Consider the following 27,214-nt stretch of genomic DNA (forward strand, 5'->3'; position numbering starts at 1 on the left):
GAATTAATCCCCCCAGATGGTACCGATGACCCCATATGTACGGTGCTAGCTCACGGTCTAGGTCAGTACATATTATCACACTGAAACCAAGTTGCAAAAATAGAAGATATTTATTACAATATATCATCACCTTTTTGACAGACACAAGGTCCAATAAGAAGACATAAACAAAGCAATCAGAACACTAAAATAAGGCACTATACCAGTGTTTCCAGATGCAAGAGTGGTATTTCACATTACTGAAATTGGGTCAGTCAGCAGCATGCTAATCCAATTATTTGACACATTCAGACGACAAATAAACTTGAACGTCAGATTTCTCAGAAGAGCAGGAAAAGTGCACACTCCTGCTTCACAAAACAATTGACTGGCACTCGACCATCTAGGTTTCCTGAGTAGAATCCTCATACAGTCATTAGTGGCGTTTCCATACAGTGCCAAACGACTTTTAGATCAACTTTCTCACTCTGGACCTTTTTTTTTTCTTTTCTTTTTTTTCTAGTAAACATGATTTCAATCGCGATTTTGCATGTTCCACCCCCATACAACCCCTTGGGCAGCCATCTTTGTTTACATAACATGTAAAACATAATGGCTATTATCTCAAGAATGCCTGAACGGATTTCCAATCTTTTTTTTTTGTTTGAAAGCTGTGAACAGCCTGCACAAACATGGTGCATGATCTGTGCATGGGCGTGCATGATCTGTGCATGATCTGTGCACTATAAATTACATGGAAGTCTATGGAGAGGGCTGGCAGGGAGAACCGAAGGAAGAAATATTAAATTGGCAGTAACTGAGCTAAGCACATTAGGGAAGCGAATTATCAGAAATGCGCTTTAAGACAAAGCGAATTTAGTCCGTTTCCATTAAACTGGTGAAATGCGATTCTTGGGAGATCCTGCCTGGGTCCGTCTGACCGACCTGCTAGGCTGGCCATACACTAACAGATAATCTGGCCCGACTGAATCGGGTAGAATTAAACACTACAGGATCATTTTTTCTGATTCTCTGACCAGATAATCTAAACGGGCTCACACTTGCCGTTTTGAACAGTCGGGCGCTCCGCACGCTACAGGATTCTATTCAGATTGAGTCGGGCCTGAACAATGCAATAATACATAATATAATGAATACAAAATGTCACGGGGCTGTTCTGAGAGCTTCGCCTTGCAAGACACGCACGCACACACACACAGACAGATAGAATGTAGGAAAAGAAAGGTCCTTGTCCTCTCTTGTTCTACAGATCATGATGACACTCTTTTTAGCGTTATATTTCACATCACATTTTACACCATAATCTGAACATATATTCAGTAGCTGTTGGAACCCAGTACTGCTAGGAGACAGGATGGCCAAATCATCAGCATACATGAAATGATTAATCAGAGTGTTACCAAGGAAGCACACATCCAGTTCTACAGTCACTGAGCTGTACAGAGAGGTCATTCATGTAAATATTGAAGAGGGCGGGGGAGAGAATCCCCCCGCGGGGCGGGGCCGCCTCCCGTTCCGCTGTCGTCATCTCTCCAGCCAACCGAACCGTCTCAATCATTTACTTTCGCTGGATAATAATAATAACAGGGACAGGGACCCTGACAACCTTGTACCAGTGAACTGTACCATCATGAAACTGTACCTTTTCCTATGCAAACTCCTAATAAAGTCTTCAATCAATCAATCAATCAAAGAGTCCATGATGACACCCAGCCGTAAACATACACTTTGAACTCGTCCTCTCTTCTTCACTCAATCATCACCACCTGTGACAATAAAACAATAAAAGATGAAATGTACCATTATAAAGACTGTTCCGTTCGGCATTGATGCAAAATCTTGTTGAATACTCAATTCTGAGTCTGTTAGCGGTGAGTCAGTGGTCTACTATTTCTAAACAACAAACCACTGTTCTTTTTTAAGTTTCAATGAGTGTTCTGTAACTTTATTATTACTATTCCATACCTGTAGATCAAGTACACAAAACCTAGGTAGGGGATTAAGCCAGGATTGATCAGTTATCCTGACTGTATTTATCCTAGCTTATCCATGAAAGCAGAGGCACATATAATACTGTAAGTGAAGGGGACATTCTGAGCATATTGTTTGTTTTGCTTTTAGTGCTATCCTCTGTATCTTTTATTGCAACATGTTTTATTGCATCTGAATGCTATAAAAATATAGTCAGTCAGTCAGTCAGTCAGTCAGTCAGTCAGTCAGTCAATCAAAGAATCCGATTTGGTATTGCTATTTGTGGTGAAGGCAGTGTAGAGGCCATCGTCTTCTTCCCACAATGTGGTGATGACAATTAGTCATACAATTAGTTATACTTATGCAGAGTTTTGCATTCCTCATGTTACACTGATGTTCAACAACAGCTTGTGCTTTCTTTGATAAACTTCCTACATCTGAAATAATATAATACTGCGTCATTATTCTGTGTGATATACAGTATACATGACTTCTCACACATTTTCATAATTGAAAAACTACAGTATTACTGTCCAGCACAGGTCTCCACCAGGTCAGGTATACTGTAGGTTATATTGTGGGACGGCAATGTTTGACAAAATGTGTAGGAGTAAATATAAGAGAAAACATGTGTTGCAAAAATCGCCTTCCTAGACAATGTGAAAAGGGTGTCATTTCGTCCTCAGCCTTTCATGGCCATCGTACACGATCTCAGGCATTTTGTTCAAAACAGACCACTCCTGTAAATTTGGAAGGCAATCGTGGCCAATCAGGATGTAATATGATCCATCTTGATCATATGACTATAGAGATAATGTGTACCGATTTGTGTGATGTAAAATCTCTAGGAGTCATGTCAAATTTACCAATTTGTTTTGCGAAATTCAATTCAATTTGTTTTGCGAAATTCAGACACTTCGTGGCATTATAACAGGACAATGTGAAAAGGCTGACATTTCTTCCTGGGCCTAGTGGGAGTGTGCGTGCAAAGTGGAGATGGACAGATTGCAAAATTCTTGTCCCATACCGATCCACCGGTTTTATGAAGGTCTGACATGCCAAAACCGATTTTTCCGATACCGATTTCTTTAGCTAAGAAATAGAAAATAGGGTTGCTCCAATACCCTTTTTTTCAGGCCAAGTAGGCCTACAAGACATACTTCAATTTGAGTACCAATAAGCTTGAAGAACACTAATGCCAAATCAATCACAATAGTACAATATCCAAAATCACACACAATATCCAGTCTAATATGACCGTCTGGACTAGGCAGGAGGAAAGCAGGTGACGCATGCTTTTTTCCCCTTCTTTTTGTAGACGACATTGACTCAGGATTATGTAATATACAGGGCTTAAAGCAAAAAAAAAATCCCGAGACGGAAATTTATTTTGCACCCCTTCACAACTAAACTAACCGCTCCATATTGTCGCTGACTGAACCAATACCACACGTGGGTAATGTTATGAGAGAAACAATGCGACGCAGTGGAGAAACCTCCGCCTACTGCCATGAACACCAATCATGATACGACGTCGCGTCGTTCCCAAATGAAACACCACCCCGGCCCGAAGTATTGCATTAGCATCTGTATGGATAACTTTTGTGAGTGACAAATAAATACCCTCGAATTTCTGATTTGCAAACAAAACAAGTGTTCCGTTGCCTATTTTAATGCAAGACAATGTAAGCAAACATGTATTGTCAATTACGACTGCCTTCTCTGTACACACTTTTAGATAATATAGCCTACCTGCTGTTTACATGGCATAAAACTCCAGTGACTTCCATTATTCCTGTGATTTCTTTTGGACACTGCTATCCATACAGAGAGAGCGACGTCTCAAATCGCCCATTACTTTGCAGCATGACATAATAACACCACCAGTGCAGCGGAGCGGAGGTCCCAAAGGTTTAACACACTTCCAAACGGTGTACAGCGTTTAAGCCATAGGAGCATGATTTTCTATTCTTATGATAAATATGAACTTTAGTCAAACTATTGGGAGTAATCCACGTGATGTTTTGTTGTGCATCGTCGTAGCTACTAGCTTCCCGGTACAGCTGCAACAACCTTGCTAACAAACAGAGCCATTTCCTCTCAGTACAGCGAGCGGATTTCAAAATAAGAGCTACCGTAATCTGATCAAGTCAACAGTCAAGTCACGTCTACTGGTTTTATTTTTAAGTCTACTTACAGGAAGTAGTTGGACTGAACTGAATTCTGTACCGCACCACAGTGGAACTGATGCTATAAAAATAATTAGCGCAGACGGCTCGACTTTTTTTTATTTTTTTGCGAATATGCTCTGATCTCTTAAATAGCCCCTAGGGACTCCTCAAGACGGAAATCCGTCCCCAGGACGGAGAACTTTAAGCCCTGCATATAACACTCATACGTGACTCGGTGACCAAATCCATACCTACCTACCTACAGACATAACACACATACCTGACTCAGTGACCACCTCCAGGTCGATGCCTTCAGGCTGGTCCTCAAACTTCTCCAGCTCTGACAACGTGGGCTTCACGCCATCTGTGATCTAAAACCACACACACACACACAAAAATCATCAATATCATTAAACCTTTAATTATACAGGTAAATCCAATTGAGATACAAGATCTGTTTTCCAAGGGAGCCCTGTCCAAAATAGCAGCAATACAAAAAGCTTTCAACAACATAAAAACAAACATTAAAAGCAACAAGATAAAACACGCCAGCTCTGCGATCTATAAAGAGAGAAGTAGAATCATGTCAGGCCTAATTTATACACCGTCACAAGATGGTGCTGCTTGCCAAAAAAAATCTTCAAGCTCACGTTGTTGGAGAATAAATTCACCCTAATGCTGCATTCACACTGAGAGAAGCCAAGCTAATGGTTTGCTTGGTAATTCAATGTAATCTCTATGCAAACCAGCTTTTAAAATTTCCTGGTGGTGTTTTGCCATAACGTCGCTTTAACGGGACATAGTTATTATTTATGATAAGTCACACATGCTCCTCACTCACCACAGCAGACATGGCAAAGCTCTTGAAGAGGAATCCTTTGCGGCTGTAACGATTTCCCTCAAAGATCATGAAGTCACCATCGTGGCTCACCTCTCCTCCTAGAGACCTGGACAAGAACACCACGACAGCCTTGAGTATTAATGAAATTAAACATTTTATTTCATTTTATTGCACCGGTACAATTTAATGCCACTAAATTGTACCGGTATTAAGTCAAGGCTAAAGGTCCTTTCCCACTCCCACGCGATACGATAATGATATGTTTGCGTTCACATCAATTATGTCTGTTATCGTTGTGGTGTGGACGCTACCATCCACTCTCATCCACTTCAAAGGAGAAAGATTTTTTTTAATCGTTCTTGTATCGAGTCGCAGTGGGAAAGGACTTCAACTCATTTCCTGCTATCCCCGTCGAAACCAGAGATTTCCCGCTGTACCACTCTATGCCATGCCCGTAGATCCCGGAAATTTAATTAGCTTTAATCATTCAGCCGATTCCGACTCTTTAGGCCCGCCTCCTAACTGTATCCGGCCCTATTTCCGGTTTGGACCGGATCTAGGTTTCCGTATCCGGTCTAAGCCCAATGATAGCTACGTTCCCATAGGTTTCCAGTGTAAACAAGGAAGCAGCCTGCACGTCATATCATCGTCTTTTTTCACATGTTTTTTTTTTTATTTGGTAGCTGTTTGATTCCACTACTCGCCTGGCATATGATCTGCGCACATATCATCTGCTATGTGCGTGAACCTGTCCACGTGTTACCATAGCGCACAGCTGGCTGTTTCCAATGTTTTCTTATGTAAACACTGGCGGATACAGCAGGGATACAGCCTGGCAACGGATATGTCTATTCCAATGGATTTTTTTTTCTCGAAAGCTGTCATCGAGTCTACCCATCTACTACATGAGTCACGCACAGATCGTGCACTATGCGTGCACGTGCCCACGTTAAAAGGTAAGGACAATTTGGCAGGAAAACATTTCAGCCTATGTTTAAAATAGCATGTTGCATGTTGTATTTGGTGTGTATTTTTGTAAATCTACTTGAAATCATGTGTGTACCTGATCTTCATGAAATCATGTGTGTACCTGATCTTCTGAAATCATGTGTACCTGATCTTCATGAAATCATGTGTGTAACTGATCTTCTGAAATCATGTGTACCTGATCTTCATGAAATCATGTGTGTACCTGATCTTCTCAGCATCAAACAGCCTCTGTGCAGGTCTCTTGAACTTCTTCCTTTTGGCAAACCAGTCTTTCTGCACGCATGGACGCGTGCACACACACACACACACACACACACACACACACACACACACACACACACACACACACACACACACACACACACACACACACACACACACACACACACACACAAGAGATACTCAGAGAATATCCAACAATGCTGCCATCCCTTATTTTAGTGAAGTTTCTTTGTCTAAAAAGCCACGGCCACAGCAGAATGGCTCCATATCTACAGTAGTATAGTTCTCACACCTACTGTAAGTTATAACTACTAGACCTTACCTGTTCGAATATATGTGCTGCAAAATATGTGCAGAGTGTGGGTTTTGGGGAAACTAACTGTAACTGCATGGTGCGTGCGTGAGAATATGTGGGAGCATCATAATGTAAGGAGCAGCCCATGGAGGAGTGTATATTTATGATGGATACAAATAATTTAACAGCAAAATTAGGTGAATAGAAGTATGAGGATGTATTTGCTCCACATAAGTTTTCTATACCCGTTGGAAGATGAGACACACATCACCCGTTGCATGCGTGACCCATTCCTAACTGTGAGAGAGGTGTGTGTGGGCCCGGGGCTACAGATCCCATGGCCTGGAGGAACGGACCGTAACCCTGACAACAGGCTGTAGAGCTGTAGAGTGAAGAAACGCTAATAAATCGCTAGAATTTGGGAAAAATGAAATTCGGGCTCCGTCACCGTGTGTATAATGCTAATGACCAATGCCATGTTAAATTTGAGATCAGTCGCTGAAGCGAGTGAATAGATAATGCATTTTGTGACCTACTGACTGACCTCTCTCTGTTAGATTGTTCTTGGAGCAGTGCTACAGAAACTGGTGTGTAAATGAACCCACCAGGCTCATCTTAGCCTTGATACGGTCCAGGTCGATGCGAGGGATCATCTTCAGAGAGATGGTGTTCTGGCTTGGTTCCACGTAGTCCACCTGGCATGAAGAAATGACAGTGTTATCATTGTTATTACACCAGAGTCTAGAACCTAGATCTTCATTAGCAATTATTCTTCTTCTGTCATAAAACAGAAGATGTTGCGGGCCTGTAGATCGCCTTTTTTATTATATATTTTTTATCTGGCTACCTTATCTGAAAGCTTAGCCTGACAATAGCAGACCTAAAAGCTCACAAAGCATGTAGCTATTTTAACAGGGCTTAAGCAGTTAACTAAATCAAGAGTCCTTGATAAGAAAAAAACGTTCTGCTCTTAGACGCACACATGCACGCACGCACACTCTTACCTGTGCAATGTCGTCCTTGTACAGGCCTCTCTTGAGGCGGACCCAGGACTTGGGCTTGAGGTTGGTGACCTCCTTGACCACCTTGAGCACGTCCGTCATCTCCTTAATGGGCACCATCTGCTGGTTCCAGAAGCCCATACGCAGGTTGCCCACGCCCTCGATGGCCGCCTTCACGTGGGTCTGCTTGTACGACTCCACGTAGATGTAGCCCTTCACGTGCTCCGGGGCCACCACCGACTTGATCTGAAGGGGCTGTGGGTGGAGCAGGGTGGGGAAACATCACTTTACACAATGTTACAATTATAACGTTGTTGTCGGGTGGAAACCTTGTACGTCCAAAACAGTTTGTTTTGTATTTATCATTTTTAAAATGATTTAAACTAGTGAAAACAGCCGATCTACAAGCACACAACGCCTCGCACAGCGAGGCGTTGTGTGCTTGTAGATCTGCTATTTTCACTACTTTTGTGCGATGGCCTTGTATGATCAAGCAGGGCTTTACTTTGGGAAAAAATGTACAAATTTGAAACTTGGAGATACAAGGTTTCTGCCCGACAGTGACGATAAACTTGATCTGGAGGGGCTGTGGGTGGAGCAGGGAGACCATCGCTTTACACACCGTTACAATTATAAAGTTGATCTGCAGGGGCTGTGGAGGACCAGATACCATCACTTTATACACGGTTGCAATTATAAACATGCAAGTTCACATGACCCCTTTTAATTGCGACCGTCAGGTCGCAGTTTAGTATCAAAACCTCCACCGGCCGTCCGTCGGTCGGTCACACGTCACACCCTTGGCTTGTCGGGACCCCTGCCTACTAACGGGGTGGCAGGCTATCACCTCAGACTAAAACCCGTACGGGGTGGCCGACACCAGCCCATTGACAAGAGAGAGGCCTTGATGCCCCTTTACTCTTTGATGGGGTGGCCAGTTGACTAAGAGTTTCCGTTCAGGACTTCTCGATATTGTACAGAGTTCCACGGGAAATCTGGGGGTGGCTGTTACAAAGACCCTCACTCACCTTCACGTCATGTGGCTAGTCGTTACACGTTGAAGGTTGAATCTCCAGATATGGAGATAACCAACACATCCCTCCATATATGGAGATAACCGACGAATCTCACTAAGTCTGACCTCACAAGCGCCATATTTGGACACGAACAACATATAACTCCATATATAGAGACATAGCTGCTGACATCAGTATGACTTCACACTGCTGACATCAGTATGACATCACACCGTACACAAATGACCCTTATATAAGACCGGCATTATCTACCGACAGATTGTGGAGATAAGCGGCCAACGGTCGCTTATCTCCCGATTAGGGAGTCTTACTGGTTACTACACTCCATTGTATTGAATTCTGTTTTGTCAAATTCTGTCAAATGTTTTGTCAAATGCCCTTGTAGTTCAAGCTGTTCTCTATGTAGCTTTTCTGTTACGTAGTGCTTTTCTCCTACACAAACTGCTGAACTATTTGACCACTGAGATAACAGAGCTTGGATGTCTGTACTTTGTGTCAGTAAACTGGTAGGATGATGTCTGTACTTACTGTGTCAGTGAACTGGTAGGCGATGAACTTCCTCATCAGGGCGATGGCTGTAGCCCTCTCCTCTCCGATCTGGAAATACACCACATATGGTTAGGAAGACATACTCTACGGTTCTCAGTGTGGGGTCCGGGGACCCCCAAGGGTCCTTGTGAGGTCCCCAGCTAGAAGATTAGTAGTTAGAACCAAATGCACTCTTCACACACCAAAACACAAAAATGTATATAACTTTATTGTCAACAAAAGCAGAGATGGACCATTGTTGCACTGAACAAAGTCATCACCAAATCACATTTCTCCTCGCATAAAAATGGGACTCGAATTTTTGCTTACTATTGTAAGATGAGTTGTAAGATTATTGTATGTATAACTAGTCCCAGTGCAAATCAAAAAGAAAACTTACTTTCTTTATCCTTTTGTTATTATATAGTTATTACTTGTGTAAAATGTTGAAGAACCCAAAATAAACAATACTACTTTCGTACTTGCATGTAAAAAATATCGAATCTAAAACATACCTTACACTTGACAGTCCAAAGATTAGGATCCCTGAAAAATACAAGTACAATAATGATGGTTTAGTTTTAGTATTATATATTACGCCGTCAGCAGATGCTCTGTATGTGGATGCTGATTGGTTGGATGTCACGTGACATACTTGACCCCAGGAAGCAGTTGCTGCTGGGTGATGTCATCAGACAGCTCCTCTGACCCTCCTGAGAAACTGGAGCACAGAAGAACAAAACAGAGGTCAAAGGTCAACATGGTTCAGCTCAAGACAAAACAACGAGGGAGGGGCAAGATACGGGTAACATGTCAGTCATACCTCGATATTTATAGGCCAATACTGACAGCGACGCAAACTATATGACTGTTGGTGAACACATATTTGATGGCATCTACTACTCTATCATACAGTTATTCGTTCACACACAATATGTTCCAGATTGCTGCGTGCATGCGTGTGTGGCCCATGAGAACTACAGAGATCACTTTAAACACCAATCAGCACTGCAAGCCTAAGAACTCTGTTTCCTCTGGTGATCCAGCCTAGGACATACACATACAGGTTGTTGGAGGGTTTTGACAACTTGGGATGCCCAAAGATGATGCAGAAAGGCTGGCAAATGTATTGTGCTGTCTCTTCTGACATATACTGTATGGTGCCACAGCCACAGCTACTTGTGCCCATGGAGTGCTGAGTGACATGCCCGACACGTAGTAGTATTTCAGTCTTAAACCATGAACAAAATAAGACACTGTATACATCAAAACAGCAGTGCGTGGGTGTGTGCGTGCGCTGCAAGTGTGCGTACATGTGTGAACTGTAGTAGACATCTATGGGGGTTTTGCAGTGGATTTCATGTTATTGCTGAATATAATCTCTTGTGGCAAATACTCATTTACTGCCCCAACCCGAGAATCCTGAGAAAAATAAGCTGTTGGTGGAGGGCAGTTTTATTTGATTTCATTTATATAAAACAATACAAAATTGGCAACGGATATGCTTTTTGGGGGGGGGGGGCGGGGACAACAGGTTCCTCTGTCCCACTGCCTTCTGCGTTCACTTCCTTGTTACACACAAGGTAAATAAGAGGTAAAGACATCCACGCCCCTTTCGCTATCTCGCAGTTCCAACCGGCAGATTCGTCGCACCATGGGTGCCAAACTGCAGCCGGAAGTTCGGTGGAAGACTGTGGAGCAGCCTCCCAGCAGCTCATGAAGTTCATGAACAAACACTATTTATGAAAAAGTGAGACCTTTATAACATACTCAGCTCAGGAAAATAAAAGAAGGCATGTCACACATTTTTTTGTGCTGTGTGGATTTTCGATGTGTGCACTGTGTAATTTTATAGCAGTATCTAAAGAGCAAAAAGTATGTTTCTAAACGTGCCAAGTATCGCGAGACTATCCACCGTTTCCTGTCTGGGAACCAAATCTTGCGATACTTCGGAGACAGAAACGATTATTATTTACTGTTATTATTATTATTTCATTAAGTACTGTGCACATCGAAAAGCAAGTGATTGTAAAAATACCTTTGATATGTCTTCTTTTATATTCCTGAACAGATTATATGACAAAGGTCTCAGTCGTTCATAAATAGTTTTTGTTCCAGGTTTGTTCATGAGCTGATCAAGCCGGCTCCATTCCCTGACGCGACCGCGGTTTTCCCAACGACCCTGAGCGCAACGGTGGGGGCGGGGGAGTGTGGGAAGGCTATTGCCCATCGGCCCCCACCGTTGCGCTCAGGGTCATTGGGAAAACTGCGGTGGTTTCTTTGACATGTATTTTATCGCACTTCCGGTGCGAGTTCTGGCACCCATGGTGAGCTTCATAGCCAGACATGGCGCATGCCCAGTGGTCACGTGTTTCCATTCCTTCTTAAAATATTCCTTGGTTACACAGCTAGCTGGCCAGCACAGCAATGGTGGCACGGATTAACATTGGGTCTTTTGTAGTCGTGAGCGGACCACAGTGTGCGGCCGTGCGTGCCGATCGTACCCGATCTGTGCACCGTTCAGCATAGATAATCTTCTCACATAAAGCATAAACTGAAGGTCTAAGTGGATAAATAAAGTGATAGTATGTGATCACCTCCAGAGGTTCTGAAGTCTCCTGGATCCAGAGTGGTCTTCATCCAGAACCACATGGTCTATGTTGGACACTGACACAGAGAGAGGGACAACATCAGTTTGTACTGTATGTAAAATAAACACTGTTCATATTGTACACAGCTGTTTTTCTCAAAGCATCTTTTTAACAATGTTAAAGTTGAAATGTATGAACCACTGCTCTGTGGGTCGGGACCCCCAGGGAGCACCCCAAATTATTGTTTAACTTAATGTGAAATGTTGTTTTCTCACTCAACAGACAAACCATCATAAAGTGTAAGTGTATAGAGGGTATCTACACATTTACAAAGTGACAATTTAAGGACTTTTTAGTATATCTAAAATGACAAATTAAACATTGCCCAAATTGTCAAATATTAGAGACAGAAATTGTGAAAATAGCCGATCTACATGATCACAACACCTCGCGTTGCGAGGCGTTGTGAGCATGTAGATCTGCTATTTTCACAATAGAACCGTGTTAAAAATGTATTGCCTCAACTCTTAGTGCTCGTAGGGTAGGGGATCCCCAGTTAAAATATGATTATTTTGGGGGTCGCGGCCTGAAAAGTTTGAGAACCACTGGTCTAAAGTAGAGTTTAGTAACAGGGTTGTCCCCGTCTCTTCAGCTCTTTAATAAACATAAAATATAGTTTCAGGTGGGAATAGAACTTCAATTTGTATAGAATATTTGATTTTGGCCGTGTTAAGTTCTGCCAAGTTCTGTATTACCTTGATTATTGTTAAGTCGCTCTACATAAGAGTGTCTACTAAATGCCTAAAGTATAAATTGTAATTGCATTGCAGTGTCACACATTTTTGGACATAATGTTGTAGTCTGAAAGGTGACATGATGTGACGACAGACATCTTTCTCTCTTGCCCTCCACTTCCGTGTTGTACAGTGTGTGGTATCGATTTATTGTGTTTATTATTTTTGTGTCAGCACGTTGGCACTGGAACAAAGCTGTTCTTTAAATTGTGTGGTTCTCAAAGTGGATTCCAGGGACTCTGTGGGTTCATTTAGGGGGGTCTAAATGGACCCATACAAGTCTGTAACTCTAACAGTGTACAAATGGAACCAAATGAACCCTGACGGGTCCATTTGGTTCCATTTGTATACTGTCAGAGTTAAAGGGAGAAACACAACGTTTGAGAAACACTGCTGTAAGTGATGGGCTGAGAAAGGCAGCCAGACACGGAAATACAAGCATTCATTATTTAAAAGTGTGCAGTGAATTTAAACAAGACTCACCTTCTGCCTCTTCTGCCGAGGGCCATTCAGGAAGGTAAAAAAAAGAGAGAAAAAACAAGTAGAGAAAGAGCAAGAGAGAGAGAGAGGGGGGAGAAAGAGAGAGAGACAATAGAGAGAGAGAGAGTAGGATAAGGGATGGGAAGTGAGGGAGAATGAAGGAGAGAATAGATGGAGGGATGAGGGGGAAGGTGACAGAAAGGATGACAAAATGAGATTGTCATCGGGGGAACAGCAGCCCACAGGAGCACAAACACACACATACACATATACACACAAACATACACACACAGGAACAACAACACAGAATGGGAGACGACAAAAAACACAAACAGAAGTGGATTAATAATAATAATGAGAGCTGTCAGGGCACACTGAAGCGTGGATATGGGTTTAGAATGACGTTGTGCTGCGTGTTCAATGCGGTGACACACAGAAGCATCGACCACACATGATCTGTTAGTTATCTCAACATAGTGACTTGACTGACAGATGGCTCTCAAAGTGCGGTCCTATGGCAGTAACGTTCTGAGTGTTTAAAGCCCCATTTCCACTGTAGGGCCAACCCAGAACTAGAACCAGAACCAAGAACTTTCAAGAACCTGTTAAGTTCCGGGACCAAGTTCTGCTCATGTTTCCATATAACCAGAACTAACTGGGAAGGTCCCTAAAAAAGAGCAGCAGCGCTGCTGGCCCCGCCCATGGGTTCCCAGAACTAAAGTTTAGTTCTACCTCGGGAGCGGGACCTAAAAAAGGTTCCAGGAACCTTGTCTGGAACCGGGCTGTGCGCAATGGAAACAAAACCAAACCAGAACCAAAAAAATAGGTTCAGGTTCCTGAAAGTTCTGGTTCCACCTTGCATTGGAAAAGGGGCTTTAGTTTCACTCCGAGAGTTACACATGGATACAAAGCATTTAGAGATCATGGGGCCATGGGATGAATTTGCAATTCTCATTACAGATCTTTCAACGCAAGGAGAATGTTTCAGCTTATTTTTTAAATGGCAATTTTCAGTTGGCTATGAGGGTTTGGGGGGTATTTCACCACCAACTTATTAATCTCTCGAGAACAGACTTCTACGCTCCGCAGAATGAAAAGGAACAAAACAGTAGAGGGCACCTTTTTCCTTTTCTTTGACGATGGCTAGCCAGATTGCCTACTTATAGACAGGCACATATTTCTGGCACCAGTTTAAGAAACCTCCCTTAACACTAATAGTGCCCCCTTAATCTGAAGGTTGCTTGGTGCCTCGGTGCCACGCAGTTTCCTCCATAGGCCGCCGCTATTATTTTGAAGGGCTGGAAGGGGGTTGTTTTTGTTTTTTTGGATTATCACTTGACGGCAACGATTACGTCATCTAGTCACATGACAGTGTGGGACAAGAAGAGGAAGATGGCTGCGCCCTGCCTTGTGCCTTGTTTACATTTAGATCTGCTGCAAAATGTCTCAAAATGGCTATTTTGTTTAAATGAAGTTTCTTTATGGGCCTCTCCATTGACTTAACATTGAGGAGCTTCACTTCGCGTGCACGCCCAACGTGCGTTGTAAACAAATCGCCGACATTACCGATGCGGGCGGGACCGGAGCGACATTAAGTAAGTAATAATATCTTTACTGTATATACAGTAAGATTCACAGTCCTCACCGTCAACGGCGCCATGGTATTAACCCTTTCAATGACGGTGAGCGCCGTCTACAGCAGCAGAACAGTTAACAAACTAATCCATCAGATTAAAGTCATTTCCAAGTCTCGACTTAGAAGCCATCTACAGTATAGTCTTAGTCAGTGTAACAAGGGTAAGATTGAACTTGGTGAGAGGTGGTGCTGCTGGCTGCTCTACCCAGGAGTCAGGACCGAAGCTGAGAGCCATCAGTTCCATCAGGTAGCAAGGTCAGGCAAATGGTCACACTGGATTCTCTGGAGAGATTCACTCACTTACCCAAGGGATAGAGGAGACCCTTAACTATGTGATCATATATTATATATAACTCTAACATTCCTTACAAGAACACCAAATGTATCGAATGAATGCTGTATTGTTCACAGATCATAGTTTTAACTGTCACTTTGCCCATCTTCAGAAAATGAACAGTTGCGTGTGCTTTACACTGATTGAACATGGGCTGTGTGTCCAGCAGAGCGTTTTTCGTCTTTAAGTTTTTTCCTGCAAGTGAGAACTCGAGGTGCTCTTCAACGCATTTGTGCACTAACTGGGTGCAAAGTGTCAGGCGACATGGACAGAGTTCTACCCACAGTTCTCTCTGTAACAACCAGACATGCGCGGCTGAGCACAGAAAAGATGCTCAAAGCCTTGTCACGCTCCTCCCGGCATTTCTAGCGTACAACCAAGATTCAAACCTGTGTCTCCCTTGTGGGAGGGGAGCAGGGGACACTGAAGCCAAACATCATATAGACAGAATCTCCCCCTTTCCTGGGGAGATATTATGCTATTTGACCACCAATAAATAGGCAGCGCTCCCATTGAAAAAACTAATCTAAACCCACACTGTGCTCAGAGGGGGCGGTGGGGGAACAGCCTCTAAAAGTTCTGACGCCAGCATTTTCTGATTATTATTTGTTTTAACGGAAACCAAAGAACAGATTTGCCATCTGTGCTCCCCATAGATGTAAGACTGCAGAATGACTTACAAAATGCAGCAGAGCTGGAATGGGATGGAGTTATTGATCATGGGAAGAAAACAAGGCTTTTTTTTTATATTAAATGGATGAGCTGATAATCCACTGGACTGATAAAACACGATGGATCAATAAAAGCAACGGTAAGGAGGGAGTGTGGGGATCTCAGTATTACCGTTAACTGAAGAGGACATGCATCATAGAGAGAGGGTTGGTGAGACAGGGAGAGCACAGTCAGAACCAACATCTCATCTCATCATATATATACAATCAATACCAACATAGTTACGGCCGAGTTATACTTTGTTGCGTGCCGGTGTCGAGCACTGAAAACAGCAGATCTACAAGCTTGTAAATCTGACATTTTTGAAAAGTGCAATCAAGGCAAGTAGAACTCAGGCTTTATAGTTATATAGCCCCAGTTTGTAGCCAATCAACCAATTAGCTAACCTGACTTGCGCCAGATGGTGGCAGTAGTGCGTACCGCTCTACTTTACCATCTGAGATCTCTCTGGGAGAGTTGATCACACTCGTAAAGCCCCGGGCCGGACCAATCAGCGGCAGCTACGGGCGGGCTCTGAGCGGCTCTGAACCAATAGTCTGATTGCAGACCACATGGAAACCCAGGAGGCGGATGAGTGGTTGGAGTTGGCACTCCCAGACTGTGATAGAGAGACGGCCCCATCCAATCACCTACTAAAGAATTTGAAAAAATGGCCCGCCCCTTACATCGAGTCTGCCCGAACGATCCCAGATGATGGTAAGCAGAGCGGTATGCAGCCAGGCATACGCACTGCTGCCATTATCTGGCGCAGTCAGGTTACCAATTAGCCAATTGGTTTCCGCAAGTTAACAGATTTTCTAAAATCTGATTTCAACCACATTCCAATTATACGTGTGAAATGTGATTCAAATCAGATGTGTACAACATGAAAGAAACAAGAAGATTCATTTGAATATGTAGATGAAACTAATCTTGTTTTCAAGATCATATTCAGAATTCCACCCAGAACCTTGTATTGCACACAATATACATTGCAGTGTTTCCCCTACATGCATTAAGCAGCGGCGGCCTGCGGCTCCTTCAAATCCGGCCGCCACTATTATGCTTTTCTCTTTTTTTTTGTTTGTTTTTGATTTATCTTTTTTTTCTTTTTAGATTTTTTTTCCCCACAACAATGTAGCGCTCATGTGAAGCATAGCGTTCTAACTTCTCTCGCTTACATACGGTTGGAAGGAGATGTATAGGTCTAGTTTCTCCCCCTCCCCTGCAGCAGCCTCGCAGGCTGAGCAGTAACGCGTCGCACTGAGCACTTCTGATTCTGAGCTGACTAGACTGCGTCTTTGCCCCTCGTTAGTATATTTGCTACTGGTGTGTACAATTAAAATATTTGGGCTGTGGATAAAAGCAGTGCCTCAGCGACGGGTTATAATCATGTAGTTTACCGCTGTTTTGCAATAAGTAGGCTTACTTGTCGCATGCTAATGAGAGCTAAGTGCTAACAATAACGGTTGTCATTCACTCACTGGTTAGATGTGGAATAGAAATGATGGATGCATCACCACCACTGTCATTAGGCAACAAACATTTTTGACTAGTCAGAAATAAACTTTGCTGTTGTGCTTTCATACATGCACACACAGAGTGTGTAGCAGTAGCCTGATACTTCAGTCCGCACATCACCACCCCCTGTTGGTGGGTGGTGTGTAGTGTGGACTGAACCCGGAGATATTTTATTTTATTTCAAGCGCGCCTAAAGGGCGGGCGCATTGAATGGGCCAATCAGGGCTGTAGACTTGAGGCACGTGGGAGGCTGGTCCGGTCCCAGCCCCCTCCCTTCGGAGCTGTTCTGCCCACGTGAGAGTCCGTTGTGGACTCTGATTGGTGCTCTTCTGCCCACGTGAGCCGCTAGTGGACTCTGATTGGTCCGTGAAAACTGTCATGGCGGAGTCAGACTCGACTCGAATTCTTTTAATAAACTATAAAATAGTGCCGTTTCATTACGTTTTAATACCATTTTGCACTAACGTAAACATGCGGTCATATAATATGTTATGAGAAATAACTTATTTTTGCAATGTCACACCACGTCGCCGTCGGCGACACGGGGCTGTGTGTGTGTGTGTATGTGTATGTGTGTGTGTGTGTGTGTGTGTGTGTGTGTGTGTGTGTGTGTGTGTGTGTGTGTGTGTGTGTGTGTGTGTGTGACGTCAATAGGCTTTACCCCGCCCCCGCTGAAGTAGAATCTCCGTCCCCAGGCTCAGACTCAATCCCAAAACGAAGTGTGTGATTGAGTCTGACGCTAGCAGTCAGGCTACTAGTGTAGCAGTGGTGTAAAGTAACTAGTACATTTACTTTACAAGTGCTCTCTGCAATTCTCCCCCACTCCTTCAGCTTCTGGCCAGGGGAAACACTGCATTTAACATGTTTGGCATTGTGTGTGGGTGTGTGTGTGCGTGCGTGCCGTGCACATGTACGCTCACCCTTCTCCAAGATGTCCTCAGCTCCTTCCTCCCATGGGTCTTCATCTTCGTACTCATCATCCACATCTAGACAGAGGAGACAGACCATGCAGTCAACACTTGAATGCATCCTAGTATCCCTAGCATTCTGTGCATATCATAACAGACAAACACGTTTTACAACACGTCTTTTACTGCCATTTAGGTTGTTTGCAGTCTGATCACGGCCAACAAAGTAGCTTACCTTTGCGATTTTATATAAAAATAGCCATCCGTTATTTCCTATCGCGTCTTGTTTAAAAGACGGCTGCATCGCTCACAGGGTTGTAAAAAAAAAACACAACACTATGGGCGCAGACATTACGGAGCGAGAGGCTGCTCCTCCCCCTCGGTTTGCACAAGTTTTCAGACATAGAAATAGAGAACGTAGATCCAGGCTGAAAAAAAACCGACCAAAGAAGTGATCTCGCCACCATTGTTGTTTATGTGCGCTCCAGATTTGAGACTAAGGTTATGGGAGCTCCTGCTACTGCACACACACGTGCCACCCCTCATCTGCTTACAGTGCTCAGACAGGTAAAAGAACGAACGCTCATTATGGCGCGGCGGACATGTGAAACAAAGAACCAGTGCTCGTTTAGCAGTAAAAGAGTTAATGGTTTCACTGGCACAGTAAGGGGTTGAGACCTCAGAAAGTGTTTTTTTTTTAGCGCAGGAGCACTTTGGATATCATGTCCAGTATATTTGTGCATCTGTAACATTGTACCGTGACTCCATTGCTTGTTGTTGTGTTATTCTTCAGTGCTTGTATTGTGTTATATATGTGATCAGGGCGTCCTTGAAAGCGGGAGCTTGCTCTCAATGGGCTCCCCTGAATAAATAAAGGAAAAAGATGTTCTGGCGATCTACAGCAGTGAGCCTGTAGATCTGCTTTTTTTGGCAAACAGATTTGGTGTAGAGGGGGAAAAGGCTGTCTGAAAATGCAGAACCAACTCAGGTCCAGTTTACTGAGTCTTGGGGGTTTGAGTGGTTAATCGTCCAGGTCAGGGCGATTCAGCAAGTTATCCTTACATTGCAAAGGTAATCAGCACCATCTGTATTCTGTAGGCTGCCACTAAGTAGACTGGCTGCTACTTGCTAATGTTTACTTTAGTCACAGGACCAGAGCATCATGCTGTGCAGTGCCATAGACACAATTGGCATAAAAGGTATTTATGTCCTGATTCGGCCGGTTTGATATCATACATGCCGATTTTTGATATTGGCCGATTCCGATGTCCATCCCTAGTGCAAGGTTTCATAGCAAACGGATGCGTTCAAAACGAGCAACTCCTACACATTTTAGAAGGCAATCTTAGGATAGAATATGAGATCCATCTTGTTCACATGACTACAGAGATAATGTGTGCGTAAGATAGGCCTAATATACACTGATTTGCATTGTGTTTGAACAAAATCTGTAGGAGTAATATAGCAGCTGGCATAGAAGGCATAAACTATTTTGCAAAAATCGGCCTGCAGGTGGCCTTATAACAGGCCAATGTGAAAATGGGCAACTGGTTCCGCTCTGGCTTCCAGGGAGTGTGCTTGCAGTTTGGCACTGATCAGCACAACGGTGCTGGAGATTAGCTGGACACACACACACACACACACACACACACACACACACACACACACACACACACACACACACACACACACACACACACACACACACACACACACACACACACACACACACACACACACACACACACACACACACAGTACCTGAAACTGTACCTTTTCCTATGCAAACTTCTAATAAAGTCTTCAATCAATCAATCAAACACACACACACACACACACACTGTACCTGAAACTGTACCTTTTCCTATGTAAACTTCTAATAAAGTCTTCAATCAATCAATCAAACACACACACACACACACACACACACACACACACACACACACACACACACACACACACACACACACACACACACACACACACACACACACACACACACACACACACACACACACACACACACACACACACACCAACATCAACATATACAGCTGTGTACATTGTGACTGACCTGTGTCTGTGTCTATCTTCACAGTAGTAGGGGTCTGGTCTGGAAGAAACAAACAAAATAAGTATTAAAAGATTTGACTCTGGTGAAATAACGTTAAAACAAAGAGATGGAAACAACAAGTAAACAACATATTAAGTGTGTGATCAGAGTATTATTGTGTATTAATACAGTATTAATGTGTTTAGTTGAGTTGAGTTACCTGTCCTCTTGTGGTCAGCTGGCTTCTTCACTCTCACATCAGCATACGTCACATCTACACTCTGTCTGTCTGTCCTACAGCCTGTCACGCACACGCACACACACACACACACACACACACACACACACACACACACACACACACTTATTACCCAAAACATTTCGCGTTTACATGACACGCGTTTACAAATTTTGCGTGTCATGTTCCCAGCCTACATATACTGTGTATTTACCCTTCAACTATAAAATATATATTGTTTTTAATGAGACATGCATTGTAATTAGGCTATGCTCCCAAATCCATATTATTATCGTCTGTTCGCATATTCAATGAGTCCCGCGGAGCAGCCAGTTGGCTGAAGTTAAATCATAAAGGTTTTTTAGCGAGGTGAAACGCCAACAAAAGCCACCTGGAAGATGAAGGTTGGAAGGTCATTTATATGGAGCATATTTCTGGACATTATCTACGGGGATGGGCGATATAAAGTCGGAAAAAATGTTCTGTCTATCTGCAACACAGAAGCATAACGCACCAATGGATGCGAGGCAGCGAACAGAGTAGGCTACAGAGGCACATATGGGTATGGTAGCTACCATACCTTGATTACAGGGGAAAATAATAAAATGTACTAATTAAAATAAATTCATCATACCTGTTGCTAAGTATTGGCAACATGACTGGTGTCTTGCATGCGTGCCTTCGCATGTGCAAGACAAGAGTCATGTTGCCGTACCTTAGCTTTTGCTGAACTGACGCTGCTGGCGGGAGAAGCCGAATAGGACAGTAACAGTGGACAGGTTTCTTTTTATTCTGTCTGTCTGTCAGCATATTCATTACTCTGAAAAGTCACAATCTATCAACAATCTATCATTGTATTCTCCCGTATTTGGTCGTTTTCTTTGGTTACACAGCTGCAAAAACGATGTGAAACCGCACTAATCCACTTCCGAATTCAAAAAAGTATCGGATTGAGTCATGAAAACGCGTCTCTGTGTGTCAAAATCGCCGAATCACTAGTAAAAACTATCGTCTTATCTATAATTCGTCTAAAATGGCGACCAAAACAAACACACATTGTACACCTTTATGACTCAATACAATACATACAAAAACGTAGTGCAACAATAACCTGCAAAGAGTGCAGAGACACACACACAACATGTGTAAACACCCCCACTGTTCACTGACGTCTACTGGGAAAAGACGACAACATTGGCTTTTAGTAAGCAGATTACACAATGCAACTAACGTGGTTCACATGAGTTACAACAGATACCAAAACGAAATTGCACTGGAATAGCATGTTAACTGTTGTTTGCATGGCTGTGTATCTTAAAATAACTCCCACGTTAGTTTTATTGTACTTTATAATAACATTTGCAGAGCAGCAGAATGACCTCCCAGTAGCAGTGTGCTGGAATCTGCTACTGATTTTCGCTTTATAGTCAGCTACCAGTAGAGGGCACTACCCGACCACTCTTTGCAGGACAACTATATACAGACTATATACAGTGCATATTTTAGCAGGAATTTCACTATAATAAACAAGGTCTTTCTTCAACCATTACATATAGCCTACATATACTGTATGTGTGTGTGTGTGTGTGTGTGTGTGTGTGTGTGTGTGTGTGTGTGTGTGTGTATATATTGTATATATATATATATATATATATATATATATATATATATATATATATATATATATATATACTTTGTTTGTGCTTGTTTTAATCAAAATCTGATCAAAAACCCACATTCAAGGAATTTGAATTGATGCATAATGTAGTAATCATAAGTGACTGGCAAAAAATATAAATATGTCTGCTGCGCTGCAATTGGATAGGGCATTTGTGGGCTCAATTTGAGATCACTCTTCAGTGGAGCATCAGCAAAAGCTGCGAGCTCGCATCGATACACAACATGCCACGCACAACTTCTGCTGTGGTTACACATATAACATTATACATTCTATCCAGTGATAATCGGTTCAGTTGTGCACAGACTACAGTTTGTAGTAGTGATGTGTCGGTCATGAATGACCTGTTCAAATGAACGGATATTTATGGTGAATGAAATCAAACGGGTCACCATCCCGAAAAGATCCGTTCACTGCGTTCAGTTGCAAATGCGACGAGACAGACCCGACCGACCATTCTGTTCCTCCTTTCCACCGTTCTTCTTTCCTTATTGGACTGTAGTGGGCTGGAGGGCGGGCCTTCCCTCAGAGAAGCAGGCAACATGAGGTGGGCGGCCGGGTGTGTGTGTTACTGTGTTTGAGCCCAGATTTGCACTGTTTCCTTTTTATAGTTGTTTTAATTCACCACAAAAAATAAAAAAATAAAAAACATTAAAAACCTAACAAATTACTATAGACTTATATTACAAGGATTGGAGGGATCAGGATCTCTCGGGATCATAGAGTTATGGACTTATGGTCATGAATCATGATAGCTTTCTTTCTTTACCCTGGGGGAGAACTAGTTTGAGGGACAGTGACTGTCTGATTTAGACCGCGACTGGCTGACTGAGTGGCTGCGAAAGAAGGGATAGTTAATTCTCTGAACGGGAGATTAATATGTTAATCGCTTTTGAGCGTTGTTGACACTTGGCCGTTTTATAATGATAGAAGCGGCGACGGTGTGAATGTTTTTGATTGATATGTGTGCACCAGTCGTGGAAAAAAGTAGCCTACTCTGATTTTTATTCTTTTAGGGTGCAGCGCACTGCAGGGAAAAGTGACGTTTCGATGTCAATACATCATCTTCGTCAGACTCATCTGACCGAAACAGTCAGGCAGAGCACAGAGAGGAGAGGATGTGTGCTTGACTGCTTGTGCTTATTAACTGACTGACTGAGAAGGAAAGACGACTCGATGGGTCACGGCTCTGAATGTGAACGAGAATGAAGTGCTCTAATGTGACGAATGGCTCCAACATCCCCGCCCCTGCTTCTTGAAAGTTGTGAACGGCCGATTGAACGATCATGACCAAATCTATCTTGTGAACGAACGAACGATGATTTGGACCGCGGAAATGAACGATTCTTCCCACCACTCATGGGCCAGGCATGTATTATATTAATAGTTTGTCAATTGTAACACAACTTATGTGGTATACAGGTTGGAATGTGAATGTGGATGTTTTGATGTAGGTCGAACCAAACGAAGACTGAGGGACAGGGTTTCTGAACATGTCTATGCTATCAGGACGGGGAATGAGAAGTACCCTATGGCAAAACATTACAGACAGGCAGGTCATGTCAGCCCTAATGCCCTTAAGGTGATGGCTATTGAGGTGGTCCCCAATCCCCGGAGGGGTGGGGATAGACTAAAACACCTCTTACAAAGGGAAACCTTTTGGATTTTTAAACTTAAAGCTATGGAGTTTCCAAGGCCTCAATGAGGAAATAGATTATTCACCTTTTTTATAATTGTTTGGTCTGTTAAGGGATTTTCAGTCATTGTAAACTGATTCTTTCTTCTTTTTGTTTTTCTCGTTTCTTTTTTGGTGTTTTAAAGTGGTTTTGGGTAGGTTTTCATATTGTATAAGTCTACACTTTGTCCTGGCATGGTTTTAGCCTCCCAGTCAACCTGTATGATCTTGTGATGTCATATCCTGTTTTCTATAAAAGCCATGTTTGTTCAACTGTTTTGCTTAGTCACCCTGAAGAAGGCATTGTGCCGCAACGCGTAGGTGCTTTTTTATATTTCTTGCTATGCATTAGCCCTAAAATAAAAGCTTTTTAACTGTCCCTCAAGAGTGCCTTGGTCTAACTTTTTTTGCATCAATTTTGTCACCTGGCTACCAAAGAGCACCTTGTGTGGGAGATTTTTACTCTACAGCCAAACAGATGCACTCCTTACCCTCTGTTTTCTTCCCACCACTAGTTTGTAGCAGCATTTCTACATGTTGACAGAACTATGCTCAAATGGAAAACAGCGAACCAGAGAGCCCTATCTCACACCCCCTGTTGTAATTGACAGGTGATAGTGACTGAGCTTGTTCAGTCAGACGAGAGATATTGTGTGACACCTCACCACCATCTATAACAACACTACAACAGATTTCCAGCCACAGCTGATTGACACTTATTGAATTTGATGGCGGGGCGGTGTGGGGAAGCCTTTACTGCTTCTCTAAATGGCAAATAATGACATACCTCTGCGCTTCATCCAGACAAACAGACCCACGGCGGCGGCGGTGACTACTGCAGCAACTGTCAGAACGTAGACATACGCAGGCACAGGCTCTGGTGGGACGTTGTCTTTGGAGAACGCAATTTCTGCTGCAGAATGAGAATGTATTGGTCTTAAGCTCATATTAAGTATAAGTAAGTATATAAGCACAGACATGTGTGATAATTCAATAATTCAATTTCCTCTAAATATTCTCCAACGTTTGCTGTATTAACCACTTTCAACATGGAGTCTTATGTGCATTAGGTGATTAGGTTATGTGCATTATGGTCCTACTACATGATAAACACAGCCCCAGACCAATAGATCAGAATGAGAATGAACTTCATTGTCACATCACAGGTTTCATAGAAGTAAAACATTGGTGAAATGTGGGCATAGTCCTATTGTATTGTTATTTCCATACAAATAATTAAGAAAGGGAAAAAGAAGGAGGGAGATCAACCAAAGAAAACAATCAAAGAAAACAAACAGATTCTCTACATATTACCTGAGATAAGATAGATACAACCCTAACCCCAACCAAAATAGTCCAATCTACACCATTTAATGGTTTAGTCCCGCTGGACTTGAGAGTTTACCTCACCTTGTCATTAGTTACACTGATTGATCAACTGCTCTAGAACCGCCAAGCTTACATTGACTGGTCAGCTGTTGTATCAGCCCTAGGGGTTTTACAGCAGCTGACCAATCAGCACAACCTCAGCATTGTATCACACTTCATCTACAGTCTGGGTTTGTGACACAGTGATCTCACCTCTCACATCCATCCTGCTCTCTGGTGACTCTCCAAGGTCAGAGATGAGACACTTGTAGAGTCCTGCATCAGACTTGTTAACACTGTGGAAGGTCATCTGTCCTGTAGACTCACTGCTGATGAGGGATCCATCTTTATAGAAATCAGCTGGACGGTCAGAGGATGGCTTAGCAGTTCGCTTGGTTTTGGACCAGCAGTGCAGAGTGACATCACTTCCTTCCTTCACAGGAGGTACCGGCATCCCCAGGATCACTTCTCCATCTGAACATACATACATACATACATAAGATAGATAGATACCTTTATTATCCCAAGGGGGAAAATCAGTTGCCCAGAGGCAGCACAGCAGTATAAGATTATTTACAAAGTTACAGAGAAGTATGAAAAAGATAAAAGAAACAACAACAGAGTACAGTAAAGAGCAAGGTACATCAAGAAAGGGTATATATATATATATATATATATATATATATATATATATATATATATATATATATATATACACACACAAACACACACACATATATATCACACACACATATATATATATATATATATATATATATATATATATATATGTGTATATATATATACACACACACACACACACACACACACACACACACACACACACACACACACACACACACACACACACACACACACACACACACACACACACACACACACACACACACACAACAGTGCCCAAATCAAAATGATAAATAACATCAGAACAGAAGAACAAAACTTTCCAAACATGGTGAAGTTTTGATATGAAATAGTCTTTTCACAATTGCATCATCAACAGTCAAGTAAACAGAACAATGTTGTTGATTTGCTGAACGTACCAGTCACAGTGATATTCACAGTGTTACTCTTTCCCTTTGAAGACTCACACCAGTAAACTGCTCCGTCTGAGTAGAACATGGACCTGACAAGACAACCTGTGTTGTTCATCTCCCCCCAGCGACCACCATCTCCTCCACACTCTGAGGTGATGTTTTTGATGTTGGTCCTCTTCACTCTCCAGACAGTAGAGTCAGACTGGCTGTCCTCACAGCTCAGAAAGACAGAATCATGTCTAAGGAACTGAGATCTGTCAGGAATGAGTCTGAGAGAGGCTGTGGAGCAGAGAGAGAATAAAGTAATTTTTCTGAGATATCCGGTAGATCATTTACATTACTGTATGTTAAAATAACAACTATATTTCTTTGAGTTTGATTTCACTGACTCCATTAATAATAGAGGGTCATTTGAACTCCTGGTCAGTAGAAGACAACAGACTTACCTCTCACAACAGCACTACTGATGAGAACTTCTGCTGAGACAATCACCATGGAAACAACCATTAGAGAGATAGAGTAGAGAGGGACGTGTTAGGTCTTTGAGGGTTGCCAGGAGTGGGTTGGTGATATTTGAATATGCTGGGTTCAGGCAGACAACTCTTAGATTAATTTAGAATATATATATATTTATTGAGCATTTACTGAGCATGATATATGAAGCATAGTTTGGCGTCAGGACTCTGTCTCTATTTATTCCCTGTAAGCATAAACATTTAAGATAAATTATATACCAAATAGAATAATTATATACCAAATAGAATTACAAGGAATGAATTAAGACCCCCAAAACTGCAAGGGACCCCCCAAAAAAGCTTGAGAACAGAGTCCGACGCCAAGCCAAAGACCACCAAAATAAAATTCCCCAGCAAACCGCCAGATCTGCAAAAGTTACAGCAAGCTGAGTTTGCGGCAAGCAAGCATTTATTAAAGTTACAAATTTACAGAGCACTCATAAGCTTTTGCTCAGGATAATTTAATTCTTATTAAAATGAATATATCTAACATAGGCATCAAATGACCATTGGTCCGGGCTTTGAGAGAGGCAGAAGCAACAAGCAGAGCTGCAGTTGTAGCTGCGCCAATGCGGAGGGAATGAGACATGTAGACACT

General features: G+C 42.6%; 1 protein-coding gene across 1 annotated transcript in view; it reads right to left on the minus strand.

Moving 5' to 3' along the window:
• Positions 1–216: 216 nt before the first annotated feature.
• Positions 217–27,214, minus strand: part of LOC308284920 (transcription elongation factor SPT5-like) — a 33,502-nt gene continuing 6,504 nt past the window's right edge. The window contains exons 3-19 of the mRNA XM_080725645.1: positions 26,548–26,577; positions 26,108–26,380; positions 25,257–25,517; positions 24,463–24,588; positions 20,305–20,385; positions 20,106–20,144; positions 18,032–18,109; positions 11,654–11,723; positions 9,712–9,777; positions 9,572–9,602; positions 9,057–9,125; positions 7,495–7,746; positions 7,096–7,185; positions 6,176–6,246; positions 4,984–5,089; positions 4,423–4,513; positions 217–1,766 (exon numbers count right to left, since the gene is read on the minus strand). Coding sequence (XP_080581771.1) covers positions 1,753–1,766; positions 4,423–4,513; positions 4,984–5,089; positions 6,176–6,246; positions 7,096–7,185; positions 7,495–7,746; positions 9,057–9,125; positions 9,572–9,602; positions 9,712–9,777; positions 11,654–11,723; positions 18,032–18,109; positions 20,106–20,144; positions 20,305–20,385; positions 24,463–24,588; positions 25,257–25,517; positions 26,108–26,380; positions 26,548–26,577 — 1,748 coding nt within the window. The 3' untranslated portion in view covers positions 217–1,752. The remainder of the gene's footprint in view (positions 1,767–4,422; positions 4,514–4,983; positions 5,090–6,175; positions 6,247–7,095; positions 7,186–7,494; positions 7,747–9,056; positions 9,126–9,571; positions 9,603–9,711; positions 9,778–11,653; positions 11,724–18,031; positions 18,110–20,105; positions 20,145–20,304; positions 20,386–24,462; positions 24,589–25,256; positions 25,518–26,107; positions 26,381–26,547; positions 26,578–27,214) is intronic.

This window comes from Nannobrachium achirus, assembly GCF_963921795.1.
Source record: "Nannobrachium achirus genome assembly, chromosome: 1".
In the NCBI taxonomy this organism is placed as follows: domain Eukaryota; kingdom Metazoa; phylum Chordata; class Actinopteri; order Myctophiformes; family Myctophidae; genus Nannobrachium; species Nannobrachium achirus.